Raw genomic sequence first — 24,850 nt, 5'->3', positions numbered from 1 at the left:
GCTGAGGATCGGATATCCTTAAATATATTTGAATAGTATGGGCGGAAAGGGCAATGCATACAATTATTATAACTTCAATGACCTTAAAAACTTAATAAATGACCTTTGTAAATACATGATTGACAGACCTTTTTTCAGAACAAATATAAATGTAAGCAAAATTAACAAGCTGGAATGTTACAAACATACGGTAAGTAAATACAAAACAAACAGTTGTCTTTGCAGAATAAACACAGAGCTGCCATCCCTTTGGCTTATGGTTTGAGAATCTAAAATACGCCTTAAGATTTATCTATTTATGTTTACTATTTCCATTTCTCTTCATCAAAAGTTTGAAATACCGGTGTTTTCAATGTCTGCCTTTAGTTTCACAATTCAAGTAAAAAAGTCTTATTACTTACAGAACTTGCTTTATTGTCATTTATGATATCAAACGCATGTAACTCAATTTGTTTGCACACATTGTTGCAGTTATGAGACTACATCTTTAAAAAAATTATGAATCAATGCTAAATATCAATGCAATCAAGTAAAACATGACCAAATTGGGAAAATACCAAGCGGCTGGGAGTCTAAATGACTCTCGGACCTATTCTTAATATTTTTCAGTTTATGATGTTGGCATCTCTGTAAACAGACATGAAAATAAGACGAACCATATAATAATTTTATGTGTGTTTATTCTGCAAAGTCATATTTATTTGTTTTGTGAAAAGCCTTGGGTCTGGTGATTACCCATTTAAGGTCATTTATTAAGTTTTTATGATCATTGAAGTTATAATAATCATTTGCTTTCTTTTATATGGTATTGTTTGCCCTTTCTGCCACCCATAGGAAAGTCAAAGTGTTTGAAGCAGTATTTATAAACCATTTATGTGTATGATGTGCTCTCCCATGCCTGAAGTTGACATTTTCTCTTTTCAATAGGAGTCATTAAATGGATGTGGAGCAGATATTGTGTTAGTGTACAGACAAGTTGTTTCTAGGTTACAATAAAATCCTTTCTATCTTAATTTTTCTTCATTTGTTATATTTGAGAGATGTGAAGTGGTCAAACTTCGCCTACAGAGTGCCAGTGGGTACAGGGTTTGAAGTGACCTTGAAATTTTTACTAGGTCAAGGTTGAAACTCCTGCCTGTGCAAAATCCTCATCTAAAGAATATTTTCTCTCCCTTTGGCTCAATTGGGATACTACTTCACTTGTAGAATGTTCATGGGCAGAGGGTGTGCAGTGACCTTGAAGTAATTTTTATAAATGAAAGGTCAAGTTCAGAAAGTCACTCTGTGTAAAATCCTTGTCTAAGGCATATTTTCTCTCACCTTGGCCCTACCTGACTCAATCTTCAAATTTCTGGGTTGATGGTCTAGTTCATAGCAAATTCACCCAAGGTGTGTCCTTGGATAAAGGGTGTTTCATCCTAATGTCCTTTGCTTAAAGAGGGGCCCTTTGAGATGATCACCATGTCAATCATGTCTAGTAAAGAGACTTGCAGGGAATGAAATTTTGTATTTTAATAACTTGATATTTGAATTGCAAAGGTGATGCATTGTAAAACTTTTCTTCACACATTCAAAATTATTATGAAGTTAGATACATGTATTTAATTTTGAACACCCAGAACTGCCTGTTAAATTTTTAAATCCAATTCAGTTGATTAAGTCTTGGCTTTAAAAATTATTCCTCTAAAAAAATGCAAAGAGTTATTCTGAAATCAGGAATACTACAACAAAATTTTATTTAATGAATCTTTTAAGAAATATGGTTTCAGCATGGAAAGATTGATACTAGCCCTTAATTATTCTGTATGAATTGTTTTGTATTCTTTCAAGAAAATGTGAAAATAGTTTTATTTGTATTTTTAATTTTTATTTGCAAATAATATGCTTTAGAGTTTAAAATTGTCTGTTAATAAATTTATAATTTAGATATTTAATAAAACATGTTAATAAGACGGCAGATAGAGTTGAAATTATTTTCAAATAAAAGAATAATTTATAAAAATCAAAAATATGATTTGTTAATATTTTGTAAACCTATGGATAAAATCTCCAGGAAAACAAGTTACCTATAGATAAGAAATATCAGGCTATTGTAATTTATTTAAAAAAGAAATGAAATCGCAAAATAAGAAAAAATCCTAATTTTCAAATTTTGACCAATTCCAATCAAAAATTGATCTCAACAACCAGAATTACATGTATATTTTAAAAAATGGAAATATATTGCATTTAACAAAAATACTGGTTTCTTCGGGTAATATGATCTACAAAATAATTTAACTTTCCAATCGTATGGATTTCTCGGTAGAAATTGTGCATGAGCTAGGCAGTAATTTAGTACATGTACATTGTAATTATTAATTATGTGTTGATTTTGATCGGGATTGGTTAAAATTTGCAAATTAGCAATTTTTCTGAAGTTTTACAATTTCATTTCAATTTCTTTTTAAAATACGAGTAACCATTTTCAAAAGAGATGTCTTAAGATCCATTAAATAAAACTTGTGTGTAGTCATTCCTCAAGAATTCTGTACGCTTATTGTTTAATGAAAGAGCGACAACTCCCATAATTTATATGGAGTTAAAAACAAGTATTTCATTATTGTCAACCACTTCACCAAGCGTATAACAAAATATTGTAACACAACAATCTTTTATTGACAGTATAAATATACAATTTTTTTTTCAATCTTGAACCATATTACAGGAAACCTTGAATCAATTTACTCTGTTTCTAAACCTTTCTGGACTTATTCCTTCCCGAGGAAAAAATAGGCTCTTATGCAAAAAAAGAATTTTTTGAAGTTTTGTAGTTGCATGTATGTATTGTGATTAATTAAAAACATGGGAGGAAGAAAAATATTTTCTTTAGTTAAAAGAATGGATGATGTATTTTATCCACTTTAATTAATGAAAATTCACATAATAGGTAGTTAATAGCTCTTATTAAGGGATTATTGAGCACCAACTGCAAATGCTTGGAATTGCTTCTTTGCAAGAATGAATATAAGTTGACAAATTGTTTAATTAAGTAAAATGATCAGCTACTTCTCACAGTCCGTATCGTCACTACTGTCACTGTTCTTAGGATTAATTTGGTCCTTGCTTGAGTCTACGGTAGGCTTTACACTCTTGGTGGGAATAATCATTTCTTGCTTTTGTAATTTATATTCTAATAGCATGTGATTGATAGGAGCTAGTCCAATACAGGCTCTCAAAATATTCTCAATGCAGCACCGCTGTCGGAATAAAGCGTTTATGACGGGTGTTCTCCTGGGAACCAAAGGGGCTTTACATAGGTAACTCAGGATGGACAACACGGAATTGAATTTTTGAAAATGCGTCTCGTTTTCGACTTTGTATTGGATTCTCTCGCAGAGTTCTGCCAGAACTATGAGATCAATGATAAGTGGACTGGCTAGTAGAGAGTCCTCGCATGTGTTGTGGATGACGATCGTGTTGGTTCCTCCCATCATGATTTCTGAGGTGTACTCGTCCATGGCCCGCTTACTGTCCCCCACGTGGGGCACGTACTTGATGACGACACAGTGGTCCGGAGTCTCTCCTTTGTCATATAATGTACTGTTGGATTCAACCATGTCGTCCACTACATTACTTTTGGAAATCTAAAAAAAAAAATGAACATTGTTTATTAAGTCTATTAGTGAGGACAAGAAAAAACAATTTTTAAAAGATAAATGAACGAATTCATAATTCCGAGTTTGGCAACATGAGGAAAGAAGGGATAGAAAGAAAGTTAAAACAAGAATGCGTAATTGTTCACAGATTAAACGACGCCTATACACGTGATAAGAAATCATATTGTTTTTGTTTGAAAAGTTCTACCTCTTTCGAGCGGAAGGTTTGAGGAGCAGACAAGTTTTTCCCATCATTGTTTCCGAGATGGTTGTAACTAACGATAGACCTTGGTTTGATTCCCGCACTAACAAGAAAGTCCACCAATACAGACTTTAATTTTGTTTGTCCCGATTTGAAATCATCGCCTCCAACGAAGACCCCTTTCCTCTCTGCCAATTCTAAACAACCTGGTACAAACGTATTCTGGGGAGATCCGTTAATGAAGGTTACCTGTCAAAAAAAATCAAAATTCTGTAAAAATCCTTAACCTATTCCGTTGTACCAGTGTTTGCAATACAATGCCTGCATTTTTTCATTTTGCTCACCTTGATAAAATAAAATGTCATCAACAATTTTTGTTTATGTTTTTGCAAGTATGTAAAAGAAGAATTTTATTATAATGTTAATGCATTCTAATGATATACATACACCTTCCAGAATGGATGCGACTGCAAACAAGGTCGAAGGCGAAACCTCGCTCTCATTTTCCCGAATGCTTTTAATCAAGGATTCTGCCGTGTCATTGACACCTGGTATTACATCGGAGAATCTTTCCGTGTTTGCGGTCCATAACACGATGATTTTGTCAACAGAACTCGTTTTCTTGAATTCTCTGATGTCCTCGCGGATTTTTGTCATCAATTCTTGCTTAGTACCAGTTAACACATTATCGGCCCGCTCTGCCTGATTGGCAGCTATGAATTCTGGGATATAAATTGATGGACGGGGCTTGAAATCCTCCATGTATGGTTTCAGTTGAGTTTGTAGATTGTAATCCAGAACTTTTGCTCTCTCCATTGCATCTGCCAAATTCTTTGATGAAATATCCCATCCTAAAATTACAATAAAGATTAAACAAGTTATAGAGTGATATATGTCATGTATTTTTACAAAGAATTGTGTTTTTGAGGTTTGTTGTATTCCATTTCTTTCTATTGTCTTTTTTTTTCCTGTATAACGTACCATCTAAAACAATATCGTTTGGGTCAACCATGGGTAACAGAGACTTCATAGGTACGTGAACTTCTCCCTGCGGACCTGTTCCCAGTAACACCGTACTAGCCTGAGTGATAGAACCAAAGTAATTTGCTCTGTTTAGACCTTCCTTTGTTGGCCACTCCATCCTGTGCTTATTGGCCAAGATGGCTGCCGTCACTGTAGTTCCGTTGTTTCCACCCCATCCAACCAACATGACACCGAGTTTTGGAACCCTTCGGTGTGTTCGAAACAAATACTGCGTAGTGACCGGCGTGGCGGTGATCTTTCCTGTTGAGTCCGTGTCCACTTTAGTGTTCTGGTACTCATACTTGGATTGAATGAAGTCGGTTGTGTAGGAAACATCTGGGCTTCTCACTTCAACACTTTCCATTTTGATCTGCTAAGTAGATAGTTGTATGTTTTTTGGGGTTTTTTTAAGTTCTTATGTTGGATAAAACTGTTGAAAAAAGGGTTCATGTAAAATTCCTAAGCTTTGATTGTTACAGTTAGTGATGTTTATTATAGATGTGTAGATATGTATGGTGTCGTTTCATGTCCTTAAAAGCCTTTGAGTTTCCAGAGTAAGCAACAAACCAGTTAGTAAATATTTTATTTATATTTAATAGATATTTTATTTATACCATAATGCATTGATACACAGTCAGTGCATATGAAAACTGCACTTCAACTCAACCTACTTTTAAATTAATATTAAACCTATAATGACAGATCTTGATTTCATTACCAAAATTATCTCCAAACGTATTCGCATTTTAAACCTGCAACTACTCTGAAACCATCAGAGTAATTTTTTAAATCTGGAAATCCTGGATCTGCCCCAGTATAAGGCCAAATTACAACATGATTGATTATTTAGGGCTTTTTCGCCAGTACTTCAGTCATTTTTGGGCACTAATTCGCGCCTGCTGTGACTGGTTTTGAAGGTTTTTAGCCTAATGAGCCAATTTTTTAAAATCTTAATTGAAAACCAGAGAAATGATCTAGTAAATATGCATAAAAAGCTTAATATATTTCCAGCTTGATAAATTGTGTACAAAGGAATAATGAAATAATAAGCAAAGAATAAAAAATGAAAGAAAGGACAGTAACTGCAACATGATCATAGAAGAACAAGCTTAAGCAAAACCCACAACCTACCTCAGTTGATTAAAATTTTATTTAGGGTCCAGAAAATAGACAAAGTCCTGAAAGAATACTCAAACAAGAATATATCTGGTCTTGTCCAACGGTCTTGGAGGAACTTTATATATTATAGTTTTAGTCTCTAGAAATTACCCGAAAAGTTTAGGCTACAAGGAAGGTACTAGCCTTTACCGAGTTTTCCAGATCGATTAGGGATACAATATGCTACTTTTTTACAGCACAAAATGATCATTTCTTTGGAGAAATACGCAATACCATCGAACGGATGTATTGTTTCGACTTCTAGAAATTACTAGAAATTTTATATCTCGTACATGGCAACCAGATCACAAAAAAAAATCTATAGACAGAGTTATTGTTCCTGGTACGTTCAGTGCATCGCCGCTGAATATTTTAGAAGTTGGAAAAAAGCATGATCATGAATTCTGTGCTAGTAATGTAAAAGGGATTTACATTAGCCATTCATTATAATTCGAGTTACTGCAATACAGTGCAAACTAGGACAGTTTACGATACAATACTGGTTTATTGTGTACTTTGATCAAATGATGAAGTGTTTGATTAAATTATCATCTTGTATTGACAAGTATTTTTAAAAAATCGGGGTTTTTTTTTTTTTACTGAAACTTTGAAAATGTAGATGATTTCTTCTCTACAATCGTAGATTGGGTATCTCATGATGCAATCAAAATTATATTTGCAAATATTAAAACAAAAACGAGAAGACAATGCCTTTTTGGGCATCTGTCTATCTGCACGCATAATTTTTTGACAGGTCGGTGCTCCAAGACGTTCCATTGCCATTTTTTGACTGTTTTTTATGCATTGATCACCTATAATGTTAGTGTAGCGACAGGTGAAATATCGTTAATCTTCTTGCTTTAATAGTTCAATTTAAATTATTACAAAACTGTTTATATATTGAAAAAGTACAAACAAATAACATGCTCTGTGAAGCATATTTTAGTTTGTTGATTTCATCAGGCAGTTGTTTCTCATACAGAGCACCCCACCTTAAATTCTCTTACCACAAAGTACGTATCTCAATTTCAGGCACCACTACTTAAGCTTGTATTAATTAATCAATCATTAAACTGCTTAAACTTGACATAGTTTGCTTCTAAAGACTTTTTTTCTTTTTAAAAATAAATCGTTCCGAACTTCCTTAATTGTCCAGCCTCTTATTGTAAACCACTCATTTATTCCTCGAAAATTACCTCCAGACATTTTAAGACTTAAAATAGAGGACACTTGAACTTCCTGTTAAGATTAAAGTGTACGATAAAACAAAAGATCTTCTAACTTTTCATTTTGGAGCCTCCAGTTTTATTTCGGGATAACGAATTGTCGAATCTGTGATAACGAATTTAATTCGTCATACGCACATATGAAAAGCGCGCACACAATAGATTTTGTCTGCGATTTTTTTTCAGCCCTTGAACGTGATTATAAACAGGAAGACGTGAAGGAACAGTGTGAAAAAGATCATTCAAAGAATCCTTTAGATACAAAAAGCGATGAAAGTGGAAGGAAGTCGGCTTTAAATTGCAAAATAAAATCACTTAGATTCATAATTCCATGTATCGGATTTTGACAGTGTTGTCTTGGTTATGAAAACAGAATTTTTTTTTTCAAAACATGCACTACTATTTCCCATGTTTTGATCTGAATTAGAAGAAAATTGTTACACAAGTAGTTCTACTCTAAGTTACAGTTACAATTTTTAATTCCAATGAACGGCCGTGTCGCAATGGTAACGAAACCCAAAAAATGAAATTATTTTAAAACGCCACTTCTCCCGCATTTTTCTCTGGAAAATGAAAAAGGTGAAGATTATATTAACAGTGATCGATCTTTAAAAAAAAAATACAAATCAGAGAACGGTATAAAAGGTGGACTCTCGGAAATTCCAGAGGTGGGGTCAGGTGGCTAGGAGGAGTAAGCATCCCCTGTCTATCGCTCACACCTGCCATGAGCCCAATGTATTGATCAGGTAGACAGAGGTTGTAGAAATCCCTGTATCATCAACTTTTCTCTCAGTAGACTGCTTCTATATAAAAACTGATCGTACTCAGAGCATGTTCTTGAGTATCGAATAAGTTTGAAGACATAAACAATTAAACACCATAATGATGCAGCTGATAGCGGAATATTATTATATAAATAAGAAAAGTTGACAATGGAAATCTCGTTTGTCATACAATTTAGTTGTTAGTTAGCCCTTATCTTTTATAGTCAGTAAAACATTCAAATATGAAACAGATATGGCAGACCCTGTGGTGTCCCTCACCCTGCGAATTAGTGCCCATCGAAAATCCAACACTTCATCGGAAGATCTCCAAAGGCTACATAAATGTTGCCTACAAGGAACTCCAGCATCCTTCAAACATCAACCTCAAAGTACCTTTGTATAGAAATAGAGTGACCTCCAAGAATTTAAATTGAAATTTATATTTAAAAACATAGGGGTTGAATTTTTGTAAGAATTTCACATGTAACATTGAAGGACAACACTGTTCATCGAAATCAAAAACTGATAAACAAATTGTGTTCTGTCAATCTCTCTAGTAGGAGTAGTGTTTTTTTTTTTATTAAGAATTTGCAAAATTTATGTTTTTTGTAACTTTGGCAAAAATGTCATGTGGAATCAAAAATTGATACCCAGCTGAAATATTTTGTAGTCTACAGGTTTTATTGGAATTGGACCTAATTTCTGTGAATTTGATGTAATAATCATGGCAGATCAAGTAATTTCGTGTAGTCAACTTGCACCAGGGGCACCGCGTTGGTTTTTTTTTTTTTTTTTGGTTTTTTTTTGGAAAGAATTTCACAGAAAATTTCGTTTTCAGTAACCATAGTGATACTTTTAATCAAAAGCAAAACTGATATCCGGTATAATATATTCTGGTGAAGTTTAAGACTTTTACCAATGAAGTTTTATTTCAATCGAACCAAAACTGTAGGAGTGGAGGTTTGGAAAGAATTTCATAGAAACACTTTATTTAGTAACTATTACAATACCGTTCATTTAAATAAAAAAAGCCTAAACATAGGCGTCGGAACCGGGGGGGGGTGTCCTTAGCCCCCCCCCCTCCCCACTTTTTTTTTGCAAAGATAGACATATAGGCATTGAAAATTGGGGTTTACCTTTTTTTGTTGGTTTAGCCCCCCCCCCCCCACTTCCAATTAGCCACCCCACTTTCAATTTGCTTCCGACGCCTATGCCACATTTTATATATTTTATCATAGTATCCTTGTATCTAAGCTTTATTGAAATGGGACAAACTATAACAGGAATTTAGAAAAAAAAATGTTTTTTAACAAAAAGACAAACAAACAGACGACAGACACTTTACATTTTATCTTCTCAAGCTCTTCTTGGTAGTCAAAAATTCCTTGAAATTCACCATCATCGTTTAAGGTTGAACATAACACTGCTTTACACGAATTTTTTCGAACAGTACAGAAAGACCCGAATGTCAATGGAGCGGTAAATTCAAAGAAACAAATTATTGATTCCAAAACTTTGCTAATTTCGATCGTTCTAATTACGTACAGTGTACGTAAGCCTTCATTCAAAGTGAGAGAAAAAAAAAATTAAGTGAATTCGGAAGAGCAAGTTTTAACATGGTTAAAATCGATACTAACAGCGATTTTATATTCTTATTTACATAGTATAATATTTTTTCTGACAAGGAAATAACCATAAAAAAATATCTACTTGTTATAAAAGTGATAGCATTGAAAAATACAAAAAGTTGACAAAGTTAATAGAGAGCATGCTTACGTGTAAGAGGTTGGTCTTGTTGTGTGTGTAGATTCGGTTACTACTTTACACGTGCAGGATCAGGCCATATTCTTTTTATAGAATTGATCGCATATGGCGTGACGGTAAATATGCTTGTTACTTCACGACCTTTGTTCGGCTTAAGTGAACTAGTAAATCAAATTCTACAGACTTTGTATTTGAACTTTAAATTATGTATAGTTTCTATAAAAATTATATCATAGTATAGGTCTAAACTAAGGTCTAACAGTATAACCTTTAACAAGTATTTACAATATATTAATCTGTCAACAGGGTGCATTACCTACTGTTTTGCACAAAACAAAATTACATCTACGAGACGATACAATGCAATTTCAAAATCTTAAATTACTGATAATGTGCTAAATATAGTTTTAGTGCATCTTTCCAAATTTTAAAATCTTTGAAGAATCAAATCAATTCCTTTTTTCATGTTAAACACTGCCTCATCAATAAACATACAAACTTTGTGGATCTATTTGTCAATATATTTAAAGTTTTCATGCATAGCGGTTTTAATCTATTGTAATGAACTTTTGGAGTGCACAAACTAGGATTAAGATTTCACAATCAGGCATTGCATATATTTCGGTTATAATTATTTCTAATATCTTCTTCTTGTTCCACCTACCCTTGGAGGGCATGCTTTGAAAAAAAAAATAATTATGAATCCGTAAGTGCACTACATGACGATGTTTCATATCAATATGACTAATTCTGGCCCAGTTGTTCTTGAGAAGAATATTTTACAATTATGGACTCTTCTGGTGGTGAATATGGTTTGATATTCACCACAAAAATATCAATAGTGACCTCGGCTTTGCCTCAGAAACTAGAGACAGCTGGCTCTGGCCGTTGCAACCATGTTTACAATGTTATTGGACGTGTCGTTCGTGACGTCGCAATCGCTGCTGCAAACACACTGATCCTCCGCTGAATACTTCTTCAAATCCAGTAAATATATAGTGTTATGAACATTTGCATTTTTGTTAATTAAAGTTTTAAAATTCATCGAATTTAATACTAATTATAACAATCTTGTGTTAACATTTGAATATTTTCAACTTCTTCTGTGGAACCGCTGAACCAATTTAACATATGACATCTATGGCTGAAGGGGAATTTTTTTTATTTCATGCTTCTCCCCCCCCCCCCCGGGGTCTGAGGGGTGGGACTAAACCCATCAAAATAAATGTAATCTTTAAAAAAAATTCTTTAATTCTGGACATCAAGCCTTCTGCTCTATTCAAGCCTATTTTTAAGGAATAAACTAAGTGCGTGGTTATGATGAGCAAGGGTGCTTCTTCCCAAAATCATGGAAATCATAACATATGGGTCAGATGTTCTGGTGTTAGGACGGGGCTCTATTGATAATATAGTGAAAATGTATTAATTCTTTGAAAATCTTCTCTGGTCCCTGGATCAGGGATATGGTATTAGTGCGGGGCTTTGTTGATCATATAGTAAAAATGCATAAATTCTTTTAAAAAATCTTTACTGCCCATGGGTATTTAGCAAACAAATAAAGTACATGGTTATGATGAACAAGGCTGCCTCTTTCAAAATTGTGAAATTCGTAGCCCTTCAATTAGGAGTTTTGGTGTTAAGAAGGGACTCTAGTGAAAATTATATTCACTATAAATCGTACTTGTAAAATAACGCCATAATCCGACGTGAATAGAAATGGCAGCGCTATTTGATGGCATTGATTCAGTTAAAATTCCGGCATTTAATGGTGTTGCTGTCCGACATATCTAAATAAATGGCATGTTTACGAATAAAAATGTTTGTTTGTTATGCAAGAATACTAGTGTGACTATAGTTACGTAATACATTTAAATTTCTTAACATGATTATTAAATGTGTTTACATCAAACCCAATTTTAATTCTTTTATATTGAAAGTTGAATAAGTATAACACTATAAATGCATATAATATTGATAATTGAAATGGTACAAATGTACGTACTATCGTGTATAAAAATGCAAAGCGGGAAGATTCAACAATCCCCGCATTGCAAAATATACCACATGTCGATACAAAAGTACTAATTACATGAAGTGTTTTTTTTTTAAACAACAACATTTGTTTACATGACCTATAGATTCAAAGAAATACTGTAATGTGACTTTCGCCCCCCTTTCACATGCAAGTTTATTTAAAAGGATCGTCTAGCCAGCTCATAACTTCACTATTTTTATGTCATCTGTTTGTTAGTTTGTATGTTGTTTAACGTCCCTCTCGAGAATTTTTCACTCATATGGAGACGCCACCACTTGCCAGTGGAGAGCTGCAAATTTTGTCCTATACTCGGCACTTACGACCATTGAGCAGTGAGGGATCTTTTTCGTGCCAGCACCTACTGCGACACTGGACCTCGGTTTATACGGTCTCATCCGAAGGACCGGTCTCCAAGTCCCACAGTGGGATTCGAACCCACGACGTAAGGATCAACTCCTTACTTCGCGACTCTAGAGCAGACGCTCTAACCACTGCGCCACGCGGGCGACTTATGTCATCTTAGCCACTCAGATGACCTGTTGCGTTAACATTTGAATTTTTTAGCTCTTGAACCACTGAACCAATTTCAACCAATTCTGGCATAGAACATCTTTGATTGGGGGGGGGGGGGGCAAAATTGTGAATTTCATGTTTCCTACCCCCTGAGGCATTAGGAGTGGGGCTAAAACCATCAAAATTAGTGCCATCTTTTAAAATTACTTCTTTTTTACTCCTGGACATCAAGCAGTCAAACTGTTGGCATGATTCTAATAGGCATCGAGCCCTTTACCAAAATAGTGAAATTTATGGTCCCAGGGTCAGGGGTTCTGTAGTTAGGGTGAGGTTCTAATGATCATATAGTGAAAATGCATATTGTCTTTTCTCTTCCTGTATATAAATCAGATAAACTGAGTGCATGGTTATGATGATCAAGGATGCATCTTCCAAAATTGTGAAATTAATGGCCCCGGGTTCAGGGGTTCTGTGGGAAAGTTGGGGGGGGGGGCTCTATTAGATATATAGTGAAAGTGTATTATTTCTTTAAAAATCTTCTCTGCTCTTGTGTATTTAAGCAAACAAATCACGTACATGTATAATTATACTAGTAGTTTTATGAGAAAAGGTGCCTGTTCGAAAATTGTGAACTTCATGGCCCCTGGATCAGGGGTTCTGGTGTTAGGGTGGAGCTATATTGATTATAAGGTGGAAATGCATTAATACCTTCAAAATCTTCTCAGCTCCTAGGAACTAAGCAAATAAATTAAGCGCATAGTTATGATGATCAAGAGTGCCTATTCAAAAATTGTGAAATTTGTGGCCCTAGGGACAAGGGTACAGGTAAAAAAAAGGGGGGGGAGGGTCTGTTGGATATATAGTAAATGCATTATTTCTTTGAAAATCTTCTCTGCTACTGGGTATTTTGCAGATAAATCAAGTGCATAGTTATAAAAAGCGAGGTTGCTTTGCCTAAAATTGTGAACTTCACGGCCTCTGAGGCAGGGAATTTGATGTTTTTTTATTATATTGTGAAATGCATTAATTCTTTGAAAATCTTCTTTTCTCTGGACTTGGGCATTTAGCAGATAGACTATAGGTGCATGGTTATGATAATCAAGAGTGCTTCTTACAAAATTATGAAATTTGTGGCCTCAGGGTCAGGGGTTATGGAGGGGGGCTTTATTGATTGAAGAGTGAAAGAGTTTTATTTTCTTGAAAATCCTCTCTGCTATTGGGTAATAAAAAAATCAAGTGCATTTTCCAAAATTGTTGATTTCATGGCCGCCGGGTAAGTTGTTCTGGTTTTAGAGCAGGGCTTTATTGATTATATAGTAAAAATGCATTATTTCTTTGAAAATCTTCTGCTCTGCCCCTTGGTATTTAGCAGATTAACTAAGCGCATGGTTATGAAGAGCAAGGATGCCTCTTCCAAAATTGTGAAATTTGTGGCCAGATATTGGGGGGGGGGGTCTGTTCAATTTTAGTGAAAATGCATTATTTCTTTAAAAAATCTTCGCTGTCCTGTGTATTTAGCAGGAAACGTTTTGCCTGGGTATGATGAGCAAGGATGCCATTTCAAAAAGTTTGAAATTCATAATCCCTGGATCATGGGTTTCGGTGTATGGGTTAGACACTTTTGAATATATAGTAAAGATACATTTATTTCTTTTAAAATCTACTTCTCTTCCCATGAGCATTTAGCAATCATACAAAGTGCATGATTATGATGAGGTGCCTCTTCCAAAATTATGATTTTCTTGGCCCCTGAATCAGGAGCTTTGGTGTTAGGTAGGAGCTTTGTTGAATCTATAGCGGAAATGCATTATTTCTTAGGAAAATCTTCTTCTCTGTTCCTGGGCATTCAGAAAACAGAGTATATAAAGTTGTAATAAGCAGTTATTCCCCTTTGCTATTCCTGTATGATAACCAATCAATTTAAATAATCTAATTGAAAGGTTAATTGAATACTAGAATTATACAAGAATTTTGGTTATATTTAATATAAAACGTACTAAGTTTTTCATAGTTTGTAATGGTCAAGTAGACTTTTTAATAAGAGATGAATAAAAACGGGACAAAAATACCCCATCTATGTACATTATTTCTTCTTCAAAAACTGTGACAGGGAATGAGATGGGTTTACTAAAAGTGCTCAAGAACTATGGTTTTGTTTAGCCTGCATGGGAATAGTGACGAAAGGGGGCACGTACAGGCAAATAAATAGATCAACTTTCAGATTTGTTACTGAGCACTGATTAACAATTTTTGCTATTACCTGATCATCCTATTTCTCTTGCCTTTTGGCAACATACTTTATATGTCAGCTTATTTCGTTTTTTGATATTCAATCTATGGATTCTTTATAGTGTCACATTATACTCAGGTGACTTTAGGGCCCTTGGGCCTCTTGTCACAGTAAAGAACCCAAAACAACTTATTTTCCTTATTCAAATTAGCAAAATCGACACAGTGTTTTTGTATGATATTTAACATACTAGTATTCTCTCTACCTATAACATAATTTAAACATTCAAAAAGTGTGTGTTTTTCATCTTCATAATTTTCCACATTTAGTACAAAGTCTTTGATATGACTATACCTCCCATTTCTTTTTTGATACATGCCTGTTACATGTGCGGATCTAAAGGGGAGTTGGAGGGATTTTCAGAGTTTTTTTAAAATATTTATATAATTTTTTTTTTTATAAAAATTTGCCCCCGTGGAAAAAATTGTTTTCCTGGATCCGCGCATGCATTACATGACAATAGTAACATAAGATGTGATGTCGCTTAGAAATTATTAGTTAATATTCTCATGAACAACAACCGTCAAGAAGTAATTGTCCAGTCACCAATGTAAGCTAAAATATGTTCTAGATTTAACATATAAAAAGTTATTCTTCAAATTAAGCCTAATGAATATTGATGTTTCATCTACATACCCGCTTTTACATAAAATGATTTACTTTGACGGTTTGCTTTCAAGATCAAACTTCAAATTACTAAATTTTAAATCTATCATATTAGAAAAAAATACTGAAAAAAGTATGGGACTGATGCCTTCATAATAGGCCTGCATTAGTGTAAATCAACATTATTAAAAGCGACATTTTTATTCCCCAAATATTTGCAATTGAGCTTTCAAAACCTTTAATTCTATTTAAATTTTGAGCCCCCCCCCCCCTAAAATTACTGCATTTTTACTCCGTTTTCGTCCGTCGTCGTGCGTCGTCATTCGTGTGTTAACATTTAAACATTTTCAGCTTCTTCTCTGAAACCACTGAACCAATTTCAGCCAATTTTAGCATATGGCATCTATGTGTGAAGGGGAACAAAATCTGTGAATTTCTTGGTCCCTGCCCCCCCCCCCCGGGGGGCCTGAGGGGTGGGGCTTAAACCATCAAAATTAGTGCTATCTTTAAAAATCTTCTTTTACTCCTGGACATCAAGCAGTCAAACTGTTAGCATGATTGTTATAAGCATTGAGCCCTCTACCAAAATTATGAAATTCATGGCCCCAGGGTCAGGGGTTCTGGTGCTAGGGTGGGGGTGTATAGATCATATAGTGAAAGTGCATTATTTCTTTGAAAATCTTCTTCTCTGTTCCTGGGTATTAAACAAACTAAGTATAAAGTTATGAAGAGCAAGAGTGCCTCTCCAAAATTGTGAATTTCATGGCCCCTGGGTCAGGGGTTCTGGTGTTAGGGCAGGGCTATATTGATTATATATTGAAAATACATTTATTCATTGGAAATCTTCTCTGCTCCTTGGTATTAAATAAACTAAGAATATAGTTATGGTGAGCATGGCTGCCTTTTTAGAAATTGTGAATTCCATGGCCCCTGGGTCAGGCATTCAGGTGTTAGGGCAGGGCTCTATTGATTATATAGTAAAATTGCATTCTTTTAAAATCTTCTTCTCTGCTCCTGGGTATTAAATAAACTAACTTAGTGCAGAGTTATGACGAGCATGGTTGCCTCTTCCAAAATTGTGAATTTCATGGCCCCTGGGTCAGGGGTTCTGGTGTTAGGGCGGGGCTCTATTGATATGTATAGTGAAAATGCATTAATTCTTTGAAAATCTTCTTCTCTGCTCCTGGATATTAAATAAACTAAGTATATAAATTCATGGCCCCTGGGTCAGGGGTTCTGGTGAAGGATGGGGGGGCTCTATTGATTATATAGTAAAAATGCATAATTTCTTTCAAAATATTTTTTCTACTACTGGTTATAAAGCAAAGAAACAAGTGTATAGTTATGATTAGCAAGGGTGTTTCTTCCAGAATTGTGAGTTCATGGCCCCTGGGTCAGATGTTCTGGTGTAAGGTTGGGGCTTTATTTATTTAATAATATAGTGAAAATGCATTTCTTTGAAAATCTTCTATGCTTCTAGGCATATATTCGAGGCAAACAGAGTAAAAGTTTAGTATGAAAGGGTATTTTTACCAGAATTTTGAACACCTGGACCACTTAGTCAAGTATTCTGATCCTGGCCAGGGCTCTATTAATTTGTATTCTGCTGAACAAAGTTATTCCCCTTTGCCATTCACCTTTGATAATTAATCACTATAAATAATGTATTTGAAAGGTTAATAGAATAAGAGAATTATGCAAGAATATTTATTGTATAATACAAAAAGTACTTTCATAGTTTTAATGATCAGGTAGACTTGGAAATAATAAGTAAATAAAAATGAGACAAAAATAACTTATCTTTTTAAATGTTCTTCAAAGGCCAAGAGAGGCCAATGTGAGAAGTAATAATATGGAGTTAAAAAATAGACATTTTGTTAATAGTCTGCATGGAAATAGTGATAAATGGGGGACAGATAGATACATGTATTAGACCAATGAATTTGTTGATCCTAATCATACTATTTTTCTTGCTTTTGGGCAACAAAGCTTCATTTATCAGTTTATGGATCCTCTAAATTGTTGTATTGTACTCAGGTGACCGTTAAGGCCCTTGGGCCTCTTGTTTAAATTAATCTAATTAAAATAAGAAGTCCCGAATCCGCTGCCGTTTCTCAGACAAAAACATTACATTTGGAGTCGGAGGGACCTTACGATTAGGCAATGAAATTATGCTGTTTTTTGTGGGGGTGGGGGTGTTTGTTTTTTCCCACGGTCAAACTGTTTTGTAGTAAACAAAACTATGGCAGAGGCCCTGCTATATGTCATGTGCAGATCTAGAGGGGTCGTGGGGTCCGAACCACCTCCCCTATGGAATTTAAGACTTATTTAATTCTATGTAAAAATAACAAAAATGAAAAAGCATAATGATATATTTAGACTGCTTGTTTATTCTTTTATCTAAATATACAACTGTACATTTGTTATTTGTTTTGAAAATATTCAACATTGTACAAATGTTCATAATAATTTTTATGTCATTTGTCTGGATCACCAATTTCCTGTGTATGAAATTATCATTAATATGCTAGTTTGTGAAAATATTAACTTCAAATCTATGTCTATGTGTCTTTAAATTGGCATAGTTTCCTTCAGGGTTGAAATTTGCAATATTTTGGATCTTTGTTCTCGACATTCATACAAATCAAATAAAAAGAAAATGTGAATTTTCCTCATCTGGGCCTATTATGCAAGTCACGGTCACTTCACTTACATAAAATGTACGGATCCGCCCCCGAACCATTTTCAACTGCTGGACTAAGAGATAACCGTTGTGGTCTCATTGACCGAATCAACTTCATGCATTTTGGTGGCCTTGATTACCAGGATGGTCAACATTAAAAATAGATGTTTAAATTCAGACGTACGATTAGTCGCGTGATGAGAACTACACAGTGACATTTATAGCTACCTCCGGAATAATTTGACATGGAGCTGTAGTTATTTTCAATGTCATTGTAATAGTCTTCTGGTTTAAAAATCGGAACATCACTCGAACGGCCTTTTCCGTAAAGTTAGGTATTTCTCGACCTGACAAGGCTAATCGAGTGATGTTCCGATTGCTAGTTTGCAGAAAAAAAGTGGATATGCATCCGTTTGTGTGTGCAAAAAAGGGAGAGAAAAAAACTAAACAAAAAATAAATCAAACAAACAAATAATCAATCTCCTATGCAGAGTTGTCGTTCGTTCCTCTCTCAGACACTGAATGTATGAGCCGATGGTAGAGAGTGATAAAGAATACCACTGTTCCTACATTTTTTTTCCTGATTTTAATAAAGTGGACATTACGTCAAGTATGACATGTCAAACGTTGTAGTATTCGATCTTTTCCATTTGTATATTGTACAATTTTTCTTTGTACTGTTTATTTGATCTATTTATTTGTATCTATAATTGTTCCATTTGTATTGTATAATTAATAATGCAAATGGATTATACAACACAAATGAAAAATTATGCTGTACAAATGGAAATTTATACAACACTAAAAAAATCATAGAATACAATGTACAGATAAAAATGATACAATACAAATGAAAAAAAAATATTCAATACAAATAGAAAATTAAAAGAATACAAATGAAAATTTATAGAATACAAATAAGAATTATACAATACAAATGAAAAAAATAACATGCAAATGTAAAATGATACAATACAAATGGAAGAGATGGAATACTGCAATGTTTGACATGCCATTGTGTATGTCAAGATACTTAATTCTTTGTGTTGAACAACGGTGGATTTTGGATGGCGTCCCCTCTCCCACTGAATAATATAAATAGATAATTTAAATGTTGACGATTTATCACCAATTAACGTATGTTTTTCGGAGACAGTTGTCACAGAAAAAAACGTTTAATAAAGGACCATGGGCCAGTAGCTCACCTGGGTTGCTATGGCTCTTTTGTTCTCCATCAGAAAAATTTCCCCTATATAGTCCTATATAAAACTTTGTTCATATATTTGGGGGCGGATCAAGGATTTTTTCCTTGTCAACTGTAACAAATGTCAGACTCGGAATTTTTTTCGTTAAGTCAGGAAAAAACCTTGCCAAAACCTGAAAATGTGAGTGTGTGTGCTGGAGCGAGGGGGGAGGGGGGCACTTTCCTAAGTCATTCATTTTCTTTTGATGGATGACTCCCAATACCGTTTTTAAAGGAGTCCGTGTTTCCTGGAGAGAGGAGTGGGGGTTCCAGTGTCATGTTTTTTGTTACTCTTACATAAAAATTTAATAACTCTGAAAATTCCAGGGGGGTTACGGACCCCCCCCCCCCGAGATCCGCCCGTGCATATTGTGGCCCCATCCTACCCCAGGAGTCATGAATTGAACAAATTTTCATGTACACTACCTGAGGATGCTTCCATATAAATATGACTAAACATGGCTCTGTTGTTCTTGAGTAGAATGTTGAAAAAAATCTTTAGTATTCTTATGTTAAACTTTTATCGTCAATGTGGCCCCAACCTACCCCGGGCGTCATAATTAGTCCCCTACCGGTGAAACCGGAGGGGACTATAGGTTTCCTCTGAGTCTGTCCGTCCGTCTGTCTGTCTGTCCCTCTGTCAAGCTGTCCCACTTGGTTTTCCGCACTTTTTTCTAAACGCTTGCAGATATTTAGCTGATTTTTGATATGTAAGTGTATCTTGATGAGTTACAGATCGTTTGCATTTCGTTCCGCTTAAATGATTTTTGACGGAATTACGACCTTTTCAATTTTTAAGGGCTTTCCGCAATTTTCTTCTAAACGCTTGCAGATATTGGACTGATTTTAGGTATATGCCTTAACCTTGATGCGTTGTAAATGAAGTTTGCATTTTGTTTCGCTTCATTGATTTTTGACGGAATTATGGCATTTTTAATTTTTAACGGGAACCAGATTACACTTGTTTTTAGGGGACTAGTATTGCTCATGCACAATACTCTCAGAATGCTTGTTTAAACAAAATTGAATCCACACTTCAAGAGAATGCTCACATTCAAATATGAATAATCATGACTTAAGTGCTCTTGAGAAGAAGATTTTTTGAAGGTTTTCCTATGTATTCCTGTGTAAAACTTTGATCGCCAATTGTGGCCCCACCCTACCCCCGGGGGTCATGATTTGAACAAACTTGAATCTACACCACCTAAGGATGTTTTTGTATGAATATGATTTATCATGGCTTTACTTTTGAGAAGAAGATTTTATACAAACTTGAATCTACTCTATGAAATGAAGTTTTCACATTTAAGTTTCATCTTTTCTGGCCCAGTGGTTCTTGTTGAGAAGTCGAAAATGTGATAAGTTTACAGACAATACACAACAGACGGACGCCGGACACCCTTCGATCAGAAAAGCTCACGTGAGCCTTCGACTCAGGTGAGCTAATAAAAACTTTGCTTGATATTATTCACTATTTCTCTTTTATTTTTCACTCTGAGATCAGGAAGATTTTATTTATTAAAAAATTCTAGACAAAAATCTAGGAATATTACTTCCAGGTGTTTTGCGACTATTTTAAGTAACAGTAAATGGTTGTCGTTGCGTGTGTGTATGGGGGGGGGGGGAGTAGGTGTTATCGCACCCCCTGTCCCCTTCCCCTTAAAAAATTCGAAAATATCATTTTAAATTCATTTTTTTTCCCGCTAGATTTTGTTTATATGATATTCGAAAATATGAATGAATGCACTAGTACCTATTTATTTTAAATAAAATATATCTTTAAGTTTCTGAGGTTATGAATTACTGGCAATCTAAGGAACTGGAATGATTGCAAACTCTAGTGATAAGTCAGAGAAAGATACATTTGTCTTCAATTTTCTGTGTACTACTGAAAACGAGGTAATTTTTTCTGTTTAGAAACGGAGAATTTTAGAGAGAGAGATATTGAAGTTTAAAATTATTGTTATATAAGTTGAAATTCTAATTTAAAATTTCTGTAACTAATACTTAAACTCTGAAAATTAGCCTTTTAATTTTACTCTTTAAAAAAATGTGTTTGTGAAACACTGATGCCCCCGTATGACAGCTTTTGGCGAAGCTTGGAAGTTTCTCAAATGCAAGTCAAACTCCAAGGTCAAGGGATAAAAAACGTTGTTACCCAAAGAAAGGACGTTCTCGGTGAATATACCTGTGAAATATAAAAGCCAAAGCACTAACCATAAAAAAGTTATGACCAAGGTTAATTTTTTTTTAAATGGGGGTCAAAGTCCAAGGTCAAGGGGTCAAATTAAAGGTACCCAGGAGAAGTTCTTGCCATAAGAAATAAATGTGTGAAATATTAAAGCCCTAGCACCAACTGTTGAAAAGTTATGGCCAGGGTTAACATTTTTCAAAAGTAGGTCAAACTCCAAAGTCAAGGTCAAAAAGTCAAAATTGTTGGTATCAAAGGCCTTGTCACATGGAATACACCTGTTAAAATATGAATGCCCCTAGAACTAAATATTGAAAAGTTGTGTTCAATGTTTAAGTTTTTAAGAGTGGGTCAAACTCCAAGGTCAAGGTAAAAAAAAATTCATATCCATGGAAAGGACTTATCACAATAAATACGCTTGTATAGTATGAAAGCCTTAGCACCAACTGTTCAAAAGTTATGACTAAGGTTAAAGTTTGGTAAATTCTTTCAAAATTGGTCCAAATTCCAAGGTCGAGGTTAAGATGTCAAATATGTTGGTACCCAAAGCCTTGTCAGAAGGAATAAACATGTGAAATATGAGAGCCATAGCTCCAACAAATCAAACGTTATGGGCAATGTTAAAGTTTTGGCCTTGACCTCGGAGTTTGACCCAGTTTTGCAAAATTTTACCAAACATTAACCTTGGCCATAGCTTTTGAACAATTGGTGCTAGGGCTTTCGTATTTCACCTGTGTATTTCTTGGGAAAAGGCTTTCCTTTGGGCACCATTAATTTTGACTTTGGCCTTGATGTTTGACTAACTTTTAAAAAAAACTTTAACCTTTTCCATATCTATTCAATGGTTACTGCTTGGGCTTTCATATTTTTCACAGGTTTATTCCTCGAGACAAGACCTTACTTTGGGTATCAACATATTTGATTTGCATTTGAGAAACTTTAACCTTTGCTTTAAGTTGCCATACGGGGGCATCAGTGTTTCGCAAACACATCTTGTTGCTATCTGTTTTCGTCCGTCGTCTTGTGGGTGTGCGTCGTTGCGTAAACTTTTCACATTTTCCACTTCTTCTCAAGAACCACTGGGCCAATTTCCACCAAACTGGCCAAAAGTATCCTTGGGTAAAGGTGATTCAAGTTTGTTCAAATGAAGGACCATGCCTTCTTCCAAGGGGAGATAATTAAGAATTAGTGAAAAATCTTCTTCTCAAGAACCACTGGACCAGGTAAGATGAAACTTATATGGAAACATCCTCAGGTAGTGTAGACTCAAAATTGTAAAAATCATAACCCCCAGGGGCCACAATGGACGATCAAAGTTTTACATAGAAATACATAGGAAAAATCTTTAAAAATCTTTTTCTCCAGAACCACTTGGCCAAGAAAGATGAAACTTATGTGGAAACATTCTCAGGTAGTGTAAATTAAAGTTTGTTCAAATCATGACCCCCAGGGGTAGAGTGGGGCCACAATAGATGATCAAAGTTCTGCATGGGAATACATTGGAAAAATCTTCTCCTCCAGAACCACTGGGCCAAGAAGGATGAAAATTATGTGGGAACATCTTCAGGTAGTTTAGATTCAAGTTTGTAAAAATCATGATCCACAGGGGTGGGGTGGGGCCACAACGGACAATGAAAGTTTTAAATTGGAATACGTTGAAAAAATCTTCTAAATATCTTTTCTCAAGAATAGCAAAGCCAATATTGTTTTGAACATATTTTATTGAATTAATCAAAAGGATTGGAAACAAGTTCTTGCAAGTTACTGGTTCCTCTCCTTAAATATAACAATATGTCATGCAAATAATACATTAAAATATAATATTGAAGGTAAGATCATGATCAAAAGTAAGGAAAACACAGTAATATTGAAAGTAAGATCTTGATCAAAGGACAGGTATAATTCAGTAATATTGAAAGTTAGATCAATGATCAAAGGACAGGTAAAATTCAGTAATATTGACTAAGATCAATGATCAAAGGTCAGGTAAAATTCAGTAATTTTGAGAGTAAGATCAATGATCAAAGGACAGGTATAATTCAGTAATATTGAGGGTAAGATCAAGGGGCAGGTAAAATTCAGTAATATTGAGGGTAAGATCAATGATAAAAGGTTAGGAAAAATTCAGTAATATTGAAAGTAATATCTTGATAAAAGGACAGATAAAATTCAGTAATGTTGAAGGTAAGAATATAATCATTCAGTTATATTGAAGGTAAGATCAATAATCAAAAGACAGGTTAAAATCATTTATATTGAAGGTAAGATCGTGTTCCAAGGTCAGGTAAAATTCAGCAACATTGAAAGTAAAATTCAGTCCGAGTACTACTAGCTAGTCATTCCAAACCATTATTAAACATGAGAATAGCTGAAATAGCTATAATAAATTATAAAAATAAATTTGATTATTGCAACTATTTGCAATATACATGTCTTCAGTTATCACGATCATTTTTGATATACCATTGATGTTAGGAAATGTTTCAGGTAAGATCACTTAGCCACAGGCATGTTTCTAGAATGAATTTTTTAAACCATAGCATGATACTAATACAAGGGTGTTATTATTATAACTAGGGGTAAAAGAAATATCACAGAAACAAGTGCCTGTGCACTTCAGGTGGATTGCTACACCAAAATTCTAATTAATGGATCTTGAAGACATTTTTGAAATACGATTTCAGCATGTCGGAAAGAATGATATTAGCTCTAAATTATTTTACATGTTTTTTTTTCTTGTTTTTCTTTTCTTTTCTTTCTTTCTTTTTTATGTGGGGGGGGGGGGTGCTTTTAGGTCACCTGAGTCACTCATATGACATATTGCTTTCTAATTTTGTCCGGCGACGTGCGTCGGTCGTAAACTTTTGAACATTTTCAGCTTCTTCTCTTGAACTGCTTCACCAATTTCAACCAATTTTGGCATATACATGTAGCATCAATGAGTGAAGGGTACAAAAATTGTGAATTTCATGATCGATCCTGCCCCCCCCCCCCCCCGAGGGATGGAACTAAAACCATCAAATTAAAGCTATATCTTTAAAAATCGTCTTCTTTACTCCTGCAGCACATCAAGCAGTTAAACTGTTGGCATGATTGTAATAAGCATTGAGCCCTTTACCAAACTTGTGAAAATTCATGGCCCCAGGTTCAGGGGTTCTGGAGTTAGGGTGGGGCTCTAATGATCATATAGTGAAAATGCATAAATTCTTTTGAAATCTTCTCTCTTCCTGTATATTTAGCAGATAAACTAAACGCATGGATATTATTAGCAAGAATGTTTCTTCCAAAATTGTGAATCGTGACTTATCTAAACATTCCGTTTTTAAATATATAAGATAATCATTGAAGAAATGATGTACTATATAGAGAGACTCGCTGCATTCCGCCACTTTTAACTATTATTAGTAACTAGTTATAATTGTAACGGGGACCGTTACAGATGTTCCCCAAACGCTCCCCAACTCCCTTTTGGTGTCTTATTTCCTGTAAGCTTCATTAAATAAGGCAATGAAGT

At 34.6% G+C, this 24,850-nt stretch overlaps 2 protein-coding genes across 2 annotated transcripts in view; one reads left to right on the top strand and one right to left on the bottom strand.

Annotated features, from left to right (window-relative positions):
* Positions 1-1,013, top strand: part of LOC133205353 (Fanconi anemia group A protein homolog) — a 122,661-nt gene extending 121,648 nt beyond the window's left edge. The window contains exon 41 of the mRNA XM_061341152.1: positions 928-1,013. Within this exon, the coding sequence (XP_061197136.1) occupies positions 928-996 (69 nt within the window). The 3' untranslated portion in view covers positions 997-1,013. The remainder of the gene's footprint in view (positions 1-927) is intronic.
* A 1,702-nt stretch (positions 1,014-2,715) lies between these two features.
* On the bottom strand, positions 2,716-5,258 carry LOC133205625 (inositol-3-phosphate synthase 1-B-like). The gene is made up of 4 exons (XM_061341465.1): positions 4,822-5,258; positions 4,288-4,691; positions 3,847-4,089; positions 2,716-3,626 (listed from the first exon to the last, which is right to left on the bottom strand). The coding sequence occupies exons 1-4, from the start codon at positions 5,225-5,227 to the stop codon at positions 3,045-3,047; spliced, it is 1,635 nt and encodes a 544-aa protein (XP_061197449.1). The 5' UTR covers positions 5,228-5,258; the 3' UTR covers positions 2,716-3,044.
* Positions 5,259-24,850: the final 19,592 nt, after the last annotated feature.

The sequence above is a fragment of the Saccostrea echinata genome, unplaced genomic scaffold, assembly GCF_033153115.1.
Source record: "Saccostrea echinata isolate AGI-Se365-2 ecotype Australia unplaced genomic scaffold, CSIRO_AGI_Sech_v1 ptg000054l, whole genome shotgun sequence".
Classification (NCBI taxonomy): Eukaryota; Metazoa; Mollusca; class Bivalvia; order Ostreida; family Ostreidae; genus Saccostrea; species Saccostrea echinata.
The sequence above is the reverse complement of the archived record's forward strand: the minus strand, read 5'-3'. Positions and strand labels throughout refer to the sequence as shown.

What these genes read in the sequence shown, in the direction of transcription:
- LOC133205625 (XM_061341465.1), bottom strand. Translation starts at nt 5,227, where the DNA reads ATGGAAAGTGTTGAAGTGAGAAGCCCAGATGTTTCCTACACAACCGAC. An exon ending in TCGCATCCATTCTGGAAGGT is followed by an intron (nt 4,090 to 4,287) that starts GTATGTATATCA and finishes TTTTTTTGACAG; the next exon opens with GTAACCTTCATTAACGGATC. An exon ending in AAACCTTCCGCTCGAAAGAG is followed by an intron (nt 3,627 to 3,846) that starts GTAGAACTTTTC and finishes TTTTTTTTTTAG; the next exon opens with ATTTCCAAAAGTAATGTAGT.